At 45.6% G+C, this 14,170-nt stretch overlaps 1 protein-coding gene across 1 annotated transcript; it reads right to left on the bottom strand.

Moving 5' to 3' along the window:
- Window positions 1-9,619: 9,619 nt before the first annotated feature.
- LOC139229880 (oxytocin-neurophysin 1-like) lies at window positions 9,620-13,827 on the bottom strand. Its single transcript, XM_070861514.1, has 3 exons — window positions 13,708-13,827; window positions 11,571-11,775; window positions 9,620-9,675 (listed from the first exon to the last, which is right to left on the bottom strand). The coding sequence occupies exons 1-3, from the start codon at window positions 13,825-13,827 to the stop codon at window positions 9,620-9,622; spliced, it is 381 nt and encodes a 126-aa protein (XP_070717615.1).
- Between the last annotated feature and the right edge of the window lie 343 nt (window positions 13,828-14,170).

Genomic DNA, 14,170 nt, shown 5'->3' with positions numbered 1-14,170 from the left:
GCTGAGTTGCTGCAGTGCATCTTGCAGATGGTGCACACTGCAACCACGGTGCACCGGTGGTGGTGGGAGTGAATGTTTACGGTGATGGATGGGATGCCAATCAAGCGGGCTGCTTTGTCCTGGATGGACAAAATGGACTCGGTGGGAAAACTGGGCTCATAATCTGACAAAAGAAATGGTTCCAATCAAGCCTGAGACCCGCTGAAAAATAGCTGGAAACAAAAATGGCAGATAACACAACATTTAGACAATTTAGATCATTCCAAAATTCCTGGTGCTTTTTATCCATTGGAATCCTGATACAGTCAGTTAAATGTCAGCAACTCCACTGATATCAGGAACACTGCCCTCCATTGGAAAACAAACTTTCATTTCTGACCTATCACTAATCTAAATAGTTTTGCTTTATTCATTCTTGGAATATGGGTGTCACTGGCAAGGCCGGCATATGTTGCCCATCTCTAGTTGCACTGAGAAGGTGGGGGCCACCACTAGTAGCTGTTTGATACAACTGAGTGCTTTGCCACACTTGTTCGGAGAGTTAGCCACGTTGGTGTGGGACTGAAGTCACCATTAGGCCAGACCGGGTCAGCACAGCAGGTTTCCTTTCACAAAGGACATTAGTGGACCAGCCGGGATTTTACGACAACCCTACAGTTTCATGGGGCCCAAGTTTCAGCTCGAGTTGCTCCTATTTTTTTTGAGCAACTAGTTTAGTATGGAGTATCTTAGAAATCGCAATTCTCGGCATTTAGTTTGCTCCAATTTTAGTTAATTAGAATAGTTTAGTTTTAGTACAGTTTATTTTTCAAAAGGGGGCGTTACCAGCCACTCACACATGTTTTGCAAGTTTAGGCAGCGAAAACTTACTCCAAACTAATTTAGAATGGAGTAAGTGTCGATTTTTGTACGCTCATAATAGCCTTGCCTACATTTTAGAAATTAGGCGCAAGGAGCGAGAGATGGTGGGGGAAGGGAAGTTAGAGGGAAGTTAGGGGATTTTACAAAGCATTAAACACTTCACTTTTACCAATAAAGAGCCATCATCAATAATAAATGATAAATAAATCAATAAATAAAAAATTACATTTTCCTACCTCTCCATCAGAGCAGCGGCAGCAGGCACCGAGCTGTGATCTTTCGTCCATTCAGCCAGGGGATAGGGGCAGCATTGAAATCACCGGGAGGGCGAGCACACACGCAGGCAGCAGGCACCGAGCTGTGATCTTTCGGCTGTTCGGCCAGAGGCTAGGGGAGGCCTGAAAAACACTGGGAGGGAGAGCCAGCCAGGCAGCCAGCCAGCACACACCTTTGAAAGTTTAATTTTTACTTCAAGTATGGGTGCTGCATTATCAACACCACGGATTATGCAATGGTTCTCCATCAATTCGCGACATAGGAGAGAACTGATTAGAGCTCACCACACCAGGAACATCATAGCCCATAGGTTGATGGCAGGAGGCCTTACCCATGTCGGCAATATCGAGTCAGGCACTCATACCTGGACATGAGTGAGGCTGATTGTGTCAAAAGGCTGCGTTTCCATAGAGAAGTTGTCGCTGAGATCTGTGTTACGCTGAGAGCAGATTTCCAGCCGAGAAGCAGAACACCGACTGCCTTGTCTGTTGAAATGAAGGTTACAGCTGCACTTTCCTTCTATGCCTCGGGATCATTTCAAGCTACAACTAGAGATGTGAGCGCTATCTATCAACGTGCAATACATGCCTGCGTTCACCAGGTCACGGCAGCACTGTATGCGCGGAGGAATCACTTCATCAAGTTCCCAATGACCGGCCAAGCAATGCATGACAGGGCTCTGGGCTTCTCCAGGATTGCTGGCTTCCCAAAGGTACAGGGCTGCATTGATTGTACCCACATCGCCTTGCGAGCACCTGTGGAGGATGCCAAGCAGTTCAGGAATAGAAAAGGTTTCCACTCCATTAATGTGCAGCTCATGTGTGACGACAAGCAGCGCATCATGTCAGTCAATGCAAGATACTCTGTCAGCACCCATGATGCGTTCATCCTACGCGACAGCGTTATATCTGACATGTTTGAGCAGCAGCCAGAAGGGCAGAGCTGGCTACTGGGAGACAAAGGGTATGGCCTGGCCACCTGGCTCATGACGCCCCGACGCGTGACACAGGCGGAAGCTGACCGTCAATACAACATGTCGTACATTGCGATGCGCAGCTTCTAGAGAGGACCATTGACATCTTGAAACAGCGTTTCCGATGCTTGGACCATTCCGGAGGCCATTTGCAATACTCTCCTCATATTGTCGGTCACTTCACCGTTGTCTGCTGCATGCTGCATAACTTAGCCATCATGAGGCAACAGGAGCTGGTAGTGGAACCAGGAGACCCACGTGAGGGGCCAGTGTCTGATGATAGTAATTTGGAAGAACAGGATGAGGATGATGACAATGATCAGGAAAGCATGCAAGTGCCTGATGCCGGAGCACGAGGTCGGAGAAGGACGGTCCATCGTGCTCCTTTAACGATTGCTCAGCCTTACGCCAGCAGCTCATCCGTGAACGCTTCAATTACTGATGCCTGAGGGCTCAGCGACAACTGTTGCACATGGACATGTTTATTCTTTGGAGTTGTTCCTATGTTGTGTTGTGTTAATGGAACATGTGTTAATGTAAAAATATTTTATTGAAAAGTTCACAATGTACTGCACGTTAGTGTAATAAAATATTTGTTGTATCAAACTTTACTTTAATATGACTCTTTAAGATCACTTAAAAACTTTAAGATCACTTATAAACTTGTAAAGTTACAAAAGTTACAAAACAATTTCAATGTGAAAAATCTTACACACTTAAGATCACTTAAACTTCAAGATCACTTTTTAGGTGCAAATTTAAATAACTTACAAAATGTGAGAACATTTACACTATAAGATCACTTAAAAACCCTAAGATCACTTATAAGTTGTAAAGTTAAACAAGTTACAGAACAATTTCAATTTGAAAAAAGTTACTACAGTTATATCAAGAACAAGAACAAAAGCAGCAAAGAAAGGCTGCAACCATCTCTCATCCACATCTCAGTGAATGTTCACTTCTTCATAGGGGTGTCATTTGATTGGCGGGGCTGTGTGCCCTTATTGCAGCAGCTACCTCACCCAGGTCCCCCCTGATGGCCTGTGCCATCACTTGCATGCTCTCCCTGACGGCCTGTGCTGTCACTTGCACTCCCTCTGACATTCCCGCCCTCATTTCCCGTGTCATTACTGCTATTTCTCCCGTCAGTACCGTCACCTCTTCACCCACTGCACTGACGCTGCCCACGTGTGATCGGGTAAGCTCATTGCTCTCCACACCCAGTGCCACAACCTGACCCTCATCTGTCGCACGCTGCATCCCAGGAGAGCGTGTTTTCAATCTCCTTCTCCTCTGCCTGGGTCTGCATCGCAGCACCACTCCAGTGGGAGCTGTGGGCTGGGACACTGGGGCCCTGGGTCTGCCTCGCGGCACCACTCCAGTGGGAGCTGTGGGCTGGGATAGTGGAGCCCTGGGTCTGCCTCGCGGCACCACTCCAGTGGGAGCTGTGGGCTGGGACACTGGGGCCCTGGGTCTGCATCGCAGCACCACTCCAGTGGGAGCTGTGGGCTGGGACACTGGGGCCCTGGGTCTGCATCGCAGCACTACTCCAGTGGGAGCCGTGGGCTGGGACGTTGGAGCCCTGGGTCTTGCTTGCGACACCGCTTCTCTGAAACCACCATGTTGCAGAGGAGGACAGATCCACGGAGGATCACGATGAACCAGAGCCTCAGATAGAGGAGGCAGAGGTACATGGGGTGCACACATTCACCACGAATTGTCCCCCGATAATGCTGAATGTTGAACTAAATGGGCTGTTGGTGTCAATGGAGCTGGACACGGGCGCGAGCCAGTCCATCATGGGCAAAAAGTATTTCGAAAGGTTGTGATGCAACAAGGCCTCAGGCCAGTCTTAACTCCAGTTCGCACGAAACTAAGAACTTACACTAAAGAACTGATTCCTGTAATCGGCAGTGCTACCGTAAACGTCTCCTATGAAGGAGCGGTGCACAAGCTACCACTCTGGGTGGCACCGGGCGATGGTCGCACGCTGCTCGGCAAGAGCTGGCTGGGAAAGAAACGCTGGAACTGGGATGACGTCCAAGCGCTATCACCTGCTGACAACACTTCATGTGCCCAGGTCTTAAACAAATTTCCTTCGCTGTTTGAACCAGGCATCGGGAAATTCCAAGGAGCAAAAGTGTAGATCCACCTAATTCCGGGGGAGCGACCCTTCAATCACAAGGCGAGGGCAGTACCGTACATGATGAGAGAAAGTGTAGAGATCGAACTAGACCGGCTGCAAAGAGAGGGCATCATTTCACCGATCGAGTTCAGCGAGTGGGCCAGTTCTATTGTCCCAGTCCTCAAGGGAGACGGCACCGTCAGAATCTGTGGCGATTACAAAGTAATTATCAATCGTTTCTCCCTGCAGGACCAATACCCACTACCAAAGACCGACGACCTCTTTGCAACGCTGGCGGGAGGAAAGACGTTCACGAAGCTGGATCTGACTTCAGCCTACATGATGCAGGAACTGGAGGAATCATCGAAGTCCCTCACCTGCATCAACATGCACAAGGGTCTTTTTGTTTATAACAGATGCCCGTTTGGAATCCGATCAGTGGCGGCGATATTCCAGAGAAACATGGAAAGTTTACTGAAGTCGGTCCCGCACACCGTGGTCTTCCAGGACGACATCTTGGTCACAGGTCAGAACACAGTCGAGCACCTGCAGAACCTGGAGGAGGTTCATAGTCGACTCAACCGCGTGGGGGTCAGGTTAAAACGCCCGAAGTGCGTTTTCCTGGCACCTGAAGTGGAGTTCTTGGGAAGGAGGATTGCGGCAGACGGCATCAGGCCCACCAACGCGAAGACAGAGGAAATCGAGAATGCACCGAGGCCACAGAGCGTTTCTGGGACTCTTGAGCTACTTTGGTAACTTCTTACCGGGTCTCAGCACCCTGCGAGAACCACTACATGTCTTACTACGAAAAGGGGGCGAATGGGTTTGGAGCAAAAGCCAAGAAAATGTCTTTGTAAAAGCTAGAAAATTGTTATGCTCAAACAAATTGCTTGTGTTGTATGATCCATGTAAGCATTTGGTACTAGCATGTGATGCATCGTCATATGGCATCGGGTGTGTATTGCAACAAGCTAATGATTTCGGGAAACTGCAACCGGTTGCTTATGCATCCAGAAGTCTGTCTAAGGCTGAGAGAGCCTACAGCATGATTGAAAATGAAGCGTTAGCGTGTGTCTATGGGGTAAAGAAAACGCAGCAAAACCTGTTTGGGCTAAAATTCGAATTGGGAACTGACCATAAGCCACTTATATCCCTGTTTTCCGAGAGTAAAAGGATAAATACCAACGAATCGACCCACATCCAGAGATGGGTGCTCATGTTGTCCGCATGCAGCCACGCCATCCGCCACAGGCCAGGCACAGAAAACTGCACTAATGCTCTCAGTAGGCTGCCATTGCCCACCACGGGGGTGGAATTGGCACAGGCCACAGATCTAGCCATGGTTATGGAAGCATTTGTGAGTGAGCAATCACCCATCACTGCCCGGCAGATCAAAACCTGGACAAACCAGGACTCCTTATTATCTCTCGTCAAAAGCTGTGTGCTTCACGGGAGCTGGTCCAGTGTCCCAGTGGAAATGTAGGAAGAAATAATGTCGTTCCAGCGGCGCAAAGATGAAATGTCTATACAGGCAGACTGCCTTCTGTGGGGCAATCGAGTAGTGGTCCCCAAGTAGGGCAGAGACACCTTCATCAATGACCTCCACAGCACCCACCTAGGCATCGTAATGATGAAAGCAATAGCCAGATCCCACGTATGGTGGTCCGGTATCGATACAGACTTAGAGCCCTGTGTTCACAGATATAATACCCGCCCCCAGTTAAGCAATGTACCCACGGAGGCGCCGCTAAGTTTATAGTTTTGGCCCTCCAAACCGTGGTCTAGGGTACACGTCGACTATGCAGGCCCGTTCTTGGTTAAAATGTTCCTTGTGGTTGTAGACGTGTACTCCAAGTGGATTGAATGTGAGATAATGTCGGCTAGCACGTCCGCTGCCAATACTGAAAGCCTGCGGGCCATGTTTGCCACACACGGCTTATCCGATGTTCTGGTGACCGACAATGGGCCATATTTTACCAGTGCTGAGTTCAAAGAGTTCATGACCCGTAACGGGATCAAACATGTCACATTTGCCCCGTTTAAACCAGTGTCCAATGGTCAGGCAGAGAGAGCAGTGCAAACCATCAAGCAAGGCTTGAACAGGGTAACTGAAGGCTCACTGCAGCCTCGCCTATCCCGAGTCTTGCTTAGCTACCGCACGAGACCCCACTCACTCACTGGGATCCCACCAGCTGAACTGCTCATGAAAAGAGCACTTAAGACAAGGCTCTCGTTAGTTCACCCTGACCTACATGAACAGGTCAAGAGCTTCAGCAAAGTGCATATCATAATAGCGCAAATGTGTCACGCGAGATTGAAGTTAATGATACTGTGTTTGTGTTAAATTATGGACAAGGTCCCAAGTGGCTTCCCGGCACTGTCGTGGCCAAAGAGGGAAGCAGTTTTTTTCTAGTCAAACTTTCAAATGGACTCATTCACCGGAAACACTTGTACCAAATTAAACTCAGATTCACAGACTATCCTGAGCAACCCACCTTGGACCCTACCTTTTTTGATCCCCCAACATACACACCAGTGGCAATTGGCACCACAGTTGACCACAAAGCAGAACCCAACATCCACAGCAGCCCTGCAGGGCCCAACACACCAGGCAGCCCAGCAAGGCCAGCTGCACAGCAGCCCAGCGAGGGCCCAACAAATGATTCAACAACACCAGCTTTCACACCGAGACGATCAACCAGGGCAAGAAGGGCCCCAGATCGACTCACATTGTAAATAGTTATACTATTGACTTTGGGGGGAAGGGTTGTTATATATCTGGACTTGTATTTACTCTGTACAGCCACCAGAGGGCTCATCCCCTGGAGTCCCAAGGGATCCCATAATCCCTTGGGAACACAGGTATTTAAGGAGGCTTCACAGGTTGGAGAGGCACTCTGGAGACTTGCAATAAAAGACTAAGGTCACACATTACTTTGAGCTCACAGTGTTCAGTCTGACTCTTTCTCCATACACAACAGGATGCATACTCCAAATGGATAGAATGTGTGATCATGTCATCTAGCACTTCCACTGTCACCATTGAGAACCTGAGAGCCATGTTTGTCACACATGGTCTGCCAGACATCGTTGTCAGTGACAACGGACCATGTTTCACGAGCCTGGAGTTTCAAGAGTTCATGAAACGCAACGGCATAAAACATGTGAGGTCAGCCCCGTTCAAACCCGCGTCCAATGATGAAGCGGAGCGAGCAATTCAAACCGACAAACAGAGCCTGAAATGCGTAACTCATGGTTCCTTGCAGACACGCCTGTCACGCATACTGCTCAGTTACAGGACAAGGCCACACATGCTCACCGGGGTCCCACCTACAGAACTATTGATGAAGAGAGGCCTCAAAATGAGGCTCTCTCTAGTCCATCCTGACCTTAACGATCATGTCGAAACCCAACCTCAACGCCAGCAGTGGTATCACGACCGCGCCGCAGTGTCACACAACATATCTGTAAATGACTCAGTGTATGTACTTAATCATGGCCAAGGGCCTAAGTGGCTCCCGGGCAATGTTACAGATAATGAGGGTAACTGGGTGTATATGGTTAAGCTCAAGAATGGGCAGATGTGCAGCAAACACATTGATCAAATCAAGCTAAGACACACTGACGAACTGGAACAGTTGGAAGAAGATACCGCGAGCTTAGTCGACCAACCAACTCATGTCCAGCCATCAGAAGAACCCACTGTGGTCAATGCCCAGCCCCAAGTCGTGAGAGACTTGGAAAGCACTGGGATTGTACTGAGATGGTCAACCAGGGAGTGAAGGTCTCCGGACTGTCTGAGCTTGTAATATGGACTTGTGCCACCACCAGGGGACACTACCGTTAGAGGTCCTAGGGTCACAGGTACACTCGTGCTGGGCCCAGTATATAACCTGAACTTCACCTTTGTATCCTCACTTCTGGAAGCCATTAAAGACTGACCAGGTTACACCTAGTCACTGGCTCACAGCACGGAGTTCATTGTATCATTTCATACAATACGTAGATAATCTATTTTTGTTATGTTGATTGAGGGATAAATATTGGCCAGGGCACCGGGGATAACTCCCCTGCTCTTCTTCGAAATATTGCTATGGGACCTTTTGCATCCACCTGAGAGAGCAGACGGGACCTCATTTTAACATCTCATCCGAAAGCCATTACCTCCGACAGTGCAGCGCTCCCTCAGCACTGCACTGGGGTGTCAGCCTATACGTTTGTGCACAAGTGATTGCATCTCTGCCTTCTTTTATTCTTTCAGAAGGAGGCCATTCAGCCCATTGTGCCTGTGCCGGCTCTATGAAAGAGCTATCCGATTTATCCCACACCTCTTTCTCAATAGACCTGCAATTTTTTGCTCTTTGTGTATTTATCCAATTCCCTTTTGAAAGTTACTATTGAATCTAATTCCTCCACCAAAAAATGTTCCTCATCTCCCCTCTGGTTCTATTGCCAATGATCTTAAATCTGTGTCCTCTGTTATTGACTCTCCTACCAGAGAAAACTTTCTCCTTATTTACTCTATCAAAACCCCTCATGATTTTGAACACCTTTTTAAATCTCCCATTAATCTTCTCTGCTCTAAGGAGAACAACCTCAGTCTCTTCACAAAACTGATGTCCTACCATTCTAGTAAATCTCTTCTGCTTCCTCAATAAGGCCTTGACATGCGTCCTAAAGTGTGGTGCTCAGAATTGGACACAATGCTCCAGCTGGAGCCTAACCAGTGATTTATAAAGCTTTACCATAACTTCCATCTTTTGTACTCCATGCCTCTGTTTACAAAGCCAATGATCCTGTATTCTTTTTCAACAGCCTTCTCAACAATTTGTGTATATACACCCCCAGCTATCTCTGTTCCTGCACCCGCTTTGAAATTGTACCATTTAGTTTATATTGCCTCTCCTTAGTCTTCCGAACAAAATGAATGACTACGTTAAAATTCATCCATCATGCATCTGCCCATTTCACCAGTCTCTCTGTGTCCTCCTGAGGTCTGTTACTATCCCCCTTACTGTTTACTACATATGCAAGTTTCATGTCATCTGCAAACTTTGAAATTATGCCCTGCATAGCCATGTCTAGGTCATAAATATACATATAAATATATATATATATATATCAATGTGATTGTTTGAACACAAAAAATACTCAAGCAAAAGAGTAAATAGTTAGTGTGTTTTATTTATTGTTAACCGTTATTCCAAGTTTCGGCATTATTTCACAATAACTTAAAGCATCTGTACATGTCTGAAAATCTTTACAAGTTATAATTTCTATCTATTTAGCAATAAAAGACGAATGTATTCAAGGCATCGAGCTTCAGGTAACAATTCAGGGTTTCCGGTCTTGTGTGGGTGATCAGGGTTTCCCGGAGGCACACATTAATCTGAAGAGAAGACGGTCCTGATGTCACACATGGGATCCGTGGCACAGCTCTCTGTAACAGGCGGACACGACATAGGATGATATGGAATATACAGCACAGAAACCCACCATTCGGCCCAACCAGTCTGTGCTGGTGTTTATACACCACACGAGTCTCCTCCCATTCCATCTACTTTTCATCTTATCTTTCTGTTCCTTTTTCTCTCATGTACTCGTCTGCTTTCCATAGAAACATAGAAAATAGGTGCAGGAGTAGGCCATTCGGCCCTTCTAGCCTGCACCGCCATTCAATGAGTTCATGGCTGAACATGCAACTTCAGTACCCCATTCCTGCTTTCTCACCAGACCCCTTGATCCCCCTAGTAGTAAGGACTTCATCTAACTCCCTTTTGAATATATTTAGTGAATTGGCCTCAACAACTTTCTGTGGTAGAGAATTCCACAGGTTCACCACTCTCTGGGTGAAGAAGTTTCTCCTCATCTCGGTCCTAAATGGCTTACCCCTTATCCTTAGACTGTGACCCCTGGTTCTGGACTTCCCCAACATTGGGAACATTCTTCCTGCATCTAACCTGTCTAAACCCGTCAGAATTTTAAACGTTTCTATGAGGTCCCCTCTCATTCTTCTGAACTCCAGTGAATACAAGTCCATTTGAAAGCATCTAAACTATTTGCCTCAACCACCCTCTGTGGCAGCTAGTTCCACATTCTAACCAAGTAAATACATTTCTCCTTATTTCCCCGCGGCCTGACCAGCATTCACTAATCTAAAAGGGATATTGATTTAAGATCCATGTCTCAGGAAGCAACATATATGGCTTAACTGAATTCCATGCAAATGGTTTATGATTAAATGGTCTAAAAATAGAAATACAGTATGTTTGCAGATTGAGAATTTAATTCGACTACATTGGGGCTGATTTTAACTTTTGGTGGAGGCAGAAAATGGGCGGTAATGGCTCGATCTGATCTTCCTATCCCTCAAAGTGAAGAGAGAGATAAAGGGTGAAGAACAGGCAGCCAATCCACTACTGCTTGTTTTCTGCCTCCACCAAGAGTTAAGATTATCTTTACCAAACAAATCGAGTCACTTATGCACAGGGATAGATTCATGGACATCTGGGTACAAAGCATTGTTCTGGGTGGGGAGGATTGTATGATCGAGACCTCTGGTGAGCTCCATAATGGGGGTGCTATCCTCCCCACCTGACTGTCCTCTTTACACCCAGGTAGTAAGTAAAGAACGTCTAGCCCACTTTGATTTGGGATGAGCTCTAAGGGATAATTTTCTTGGCTCCACTGCTATATAAGACAGTAAACAATATAAAAGCAGTTATATCCATTGTGGTACTTCAAATTAAACTACAGCCATAAGCCAAGAGAATCCAAAGTCGGGAAACGCAAATTTCAGAATACACACAGGACATGTGAAAAGAAAGACTTGCATTTTTATAGTGCCTTTCACAACCACCGGATGTCTCAAAGCAAATTAAGTCATTTTTGAAGCGCTGTAATGTGGGAAACGTGGCAGCCAATTTGCGCACAGCAAGCTCCCACAAACAGCAATGTGATACTGACCAGATAATCTGTTTTAGTGATGTTGATTGAGGGATAAGTATTGGCCAGGACACAAAAGTCCAGCTAGGGTAATGGGCGCAGTAAACCATGGAATAAATTGCAAACTGTTATAGTGATGGGAGTCTGCAGGCTCCATCTGGATGGTTGAGTTGAATGGTCTCACCAGTAACAAGCATGGATCCAAAAATCAGGGTGGGGAGGCAGTGTTATAACCTTTTTTCCGACCCGCTCACTCATCTGTCCAGTGGATTCCACAACACCACTAAAACTCGCATTACCCTTTTAGTCCTCTGAATTTGAGGGCTTGCCTTTTTATGAACTAAACGACATTCCCTGGAAACAATGTGGATTGAGGAACCAGTTACTCACCCTCAGTGCAGCAGATTCCCGACGAGGCACATTTGCCGCCGCTTCGACCACAGAGTCTGCCAGCAGGTTCACAAGGGGAGGGCAGGTAGTCTTCCTTCTGACACCTTGTTGTCTCCGAGGTTCCAATGTAGCAGCCAATCTCCTCCCCGCAGCAAATGCTTCTTCCAAAGCAACGGCCCCTATTGCCAGGACCGCATGGCATGCACTGGGTAGGATGAGAAAAGGGATTGTGTCAGTGGCGTCATAAAACTCCAGATCCAAATAGAGCTAAATCATTTTTACAAAGGCAATACTAAAACATACAACTTGATTCTACTTATTCAAGTACCTAATTAAAATTTCAAGGAGTGATTTATATTGCGTTGCTATCGAAACCTCAGTAAATTTCACTCTACTGCTTAGTTGCAATGGATGTCTTGTCATAATATTTCATTGGTTCCATCTTGTTGAAAAACCACTGATAAAAAGAACCACTGAACCAAACCTTTGTGAATTCGTAATGAAAGTTTCACAAATATCCTAAACCCAGAATGTATCAAAATGTACTTCAAACTTCCTTTAAAATCCACTCTGGGACAACATTACACCATGCTTAATACGGTTGCATGCAATTTAAGAATCTTTAGGAACAGGATAAGTCCATTAGGCACATTAAACCCTGTTCCGTTTCAGTATCAGCCCCACTTAACTATTTCTCAACCCTGTCAGTCTCCAGCAACACATAAAACTGCCTCTTCAATCCATTTATACAATCTTCAGCAATGGCCTTCCATGATAACCTATTCCACATACTTAGAATTCTTTGAGTAAAAATAGATGAACCCCAAATCTTTTGCTATTGTGAATAATTTGCCTATATTAGCTTTGTTATAATTTGAAAATTTCAATTAGATCACCTCAAATTCCCCCATTCTACAAAAATACAAGGCCGACTTCCTTAATTTTTGCTATAAAAATTAAATTCCCACCTTTTTTGTCCTGACATACTCTCAATGGTACTTTTTGGTCAGGCACATGAGATTATTTACACGATGGTTTGGTAGGTTTGACTTCAAGGTGATTTGCATTAGCGTTGGATAGAGAAAAAATTGCCAATTACTTTTCAATAAATGTCCTTTTTAAAAAAAACAGTCACCTTCTGTCCTCATTTCCACCATTCCCCATTTTATCTGACATTAAAAGATTTTAAAACCCAACAGATTAGTTGTAATTTTTAAACTTCAAATGCTATTATCCTACACATTGCTCCACTGGGAATAATGCATCTCAAAGCACCTCAGGGCAGTATTCCCAGGAATGTTAGCACTCGGGGTCTAAGATCAGATCGGATCACGTACTACAGCCTCAGGAAAGAAATGTGGTTTTATTTTCAATATGTTTTTTTCTGTAAGGGAATGCAATCACTGATTCCTACACCACAGCCAACCTAGAGAGAGATGAAGTGACCTCAGTTAAGAGCCATACTAAAGGCTATCAGTATGGAGCTTCCTAATGTCGCATGTGAAAATAACTATGCAAGGTCTTCAAATATGGACATAAAAGCAGAAAATGCTAGAAATCTCAGTGGGTCAGGCAGCACCTGTGGAGAGAGAAACAGAGTTAACGTTTCGGGTCGATGACCCTTCATCAAGACTGGCGAATGTTCGAAATGAACAGATTCTTCAGGAGCACTGAAAAGGGGGAGGGGAGGAAAGAACAAAAGGGAAGGTCTGTGATAGGGTGGAAGACAGGAGAGATTCGAGAGATTAAAGGGTTGACTTGAGATGGTAAGGGCAGAAAAAGATGAGTCCAGATAGGTTGTGAATAGCAGAATAATTACCAGCTGCCATGAGAAACAGAGAGAAAAAAATTACATAACATGGGCGGCGGGGGTTGGGGGGGGCGGTTAAAAAAAAGAGGAAAGGGAGCAAAATATGGGCAGAGATTATGGTCTGAAATTGTTGAACTCGATGTTGAGTCCAGAAGGCTATAAAATGCCTAAACAAAAGATGAGGTGCTGTTCCTCTTCAAATATTGAGTTGTTGCAATACAACAGAACTATTTGGTGCAAGGCCAATGTTTATTTGTGTTATCTTGTTAAATGACTGTTACTGTTAAGCAGTCTGTAAACAACGTGACAAAGAAAGCTATGCCTTACCTGTCTGATCTCCATGTCCATGATGGACCTCTTGCCTCCTAGGGGGCAGTTGGTAATGTAACACGCTGACGAGAAGGAGATGAGGCAGAGGAGACAAAGTGCGAGGCAGGCGGACTGCATGATGTTCTACCTGGATAAATCTAGACCCAGGAAACCTTTCAAACTGCACTGAGAATTCATGAATCCTCTCCTTATTTATACCCTCGACCAAAGCTTAAGAGTACGGACATGCTATCATTTTACTAATTCAGCACAGGATGAATATATTTTCTAAACTATTGTAATGAACACAAGTACAGTGCCACTCACGATTTACCTGAGGTCAGTCCATAACCTCAACCAGTGTTTTATTTTTATAATGGGTCTTAATTTATTCAACAACATGAGTGCAGGCCATTCCAATCTGAATATCATTTTCCAATTAAATGTTACTTTTTTAAATCTGATTACAAAGAGATCATTG

Source organism: Pristiophorus japonicus, chromosome 2, assembly GCF_044704955.1.
Source record: "Pristiophorus japonicus isolate sPriJap1 chromosome 2, sPriJap1.hap1, whole genome shotgun sequence".
In the NCBI taxonomy this organism is placed as follows: Eukaryota; Metazoa; Chordata; class Chondrichthyes; family Pristiophoridae; genus Pristiophorus; species Pristiophorus japonicus.
This window is presented reverse-complemented; position numbering and strand designations above follow the sequence as displayed.

Coding starts and splice junctions, on each gene's coding strand:
- LOC139229880 (XM_070861514.1), bottom strand. CDS start 13,827: ATGCAGTCCGCCTGCCTCGCACTTTGTCTCCTCTGCCTCATCTCCTTC. Junction 11,776..13,707: donor TGGACATGGAGATCAGACAG/GTAAGGCATAGC, acceptor CATCCTACCCAG/TGCATGCCATGCGGTCCTGG. Junction 9,676..11,570: donor GGGAATCTGCTGCACTGAGG/GTGAGTAACTGG, acceptor CGCCTGTTACAG/AGAGCTGTGCCACGGATCCC.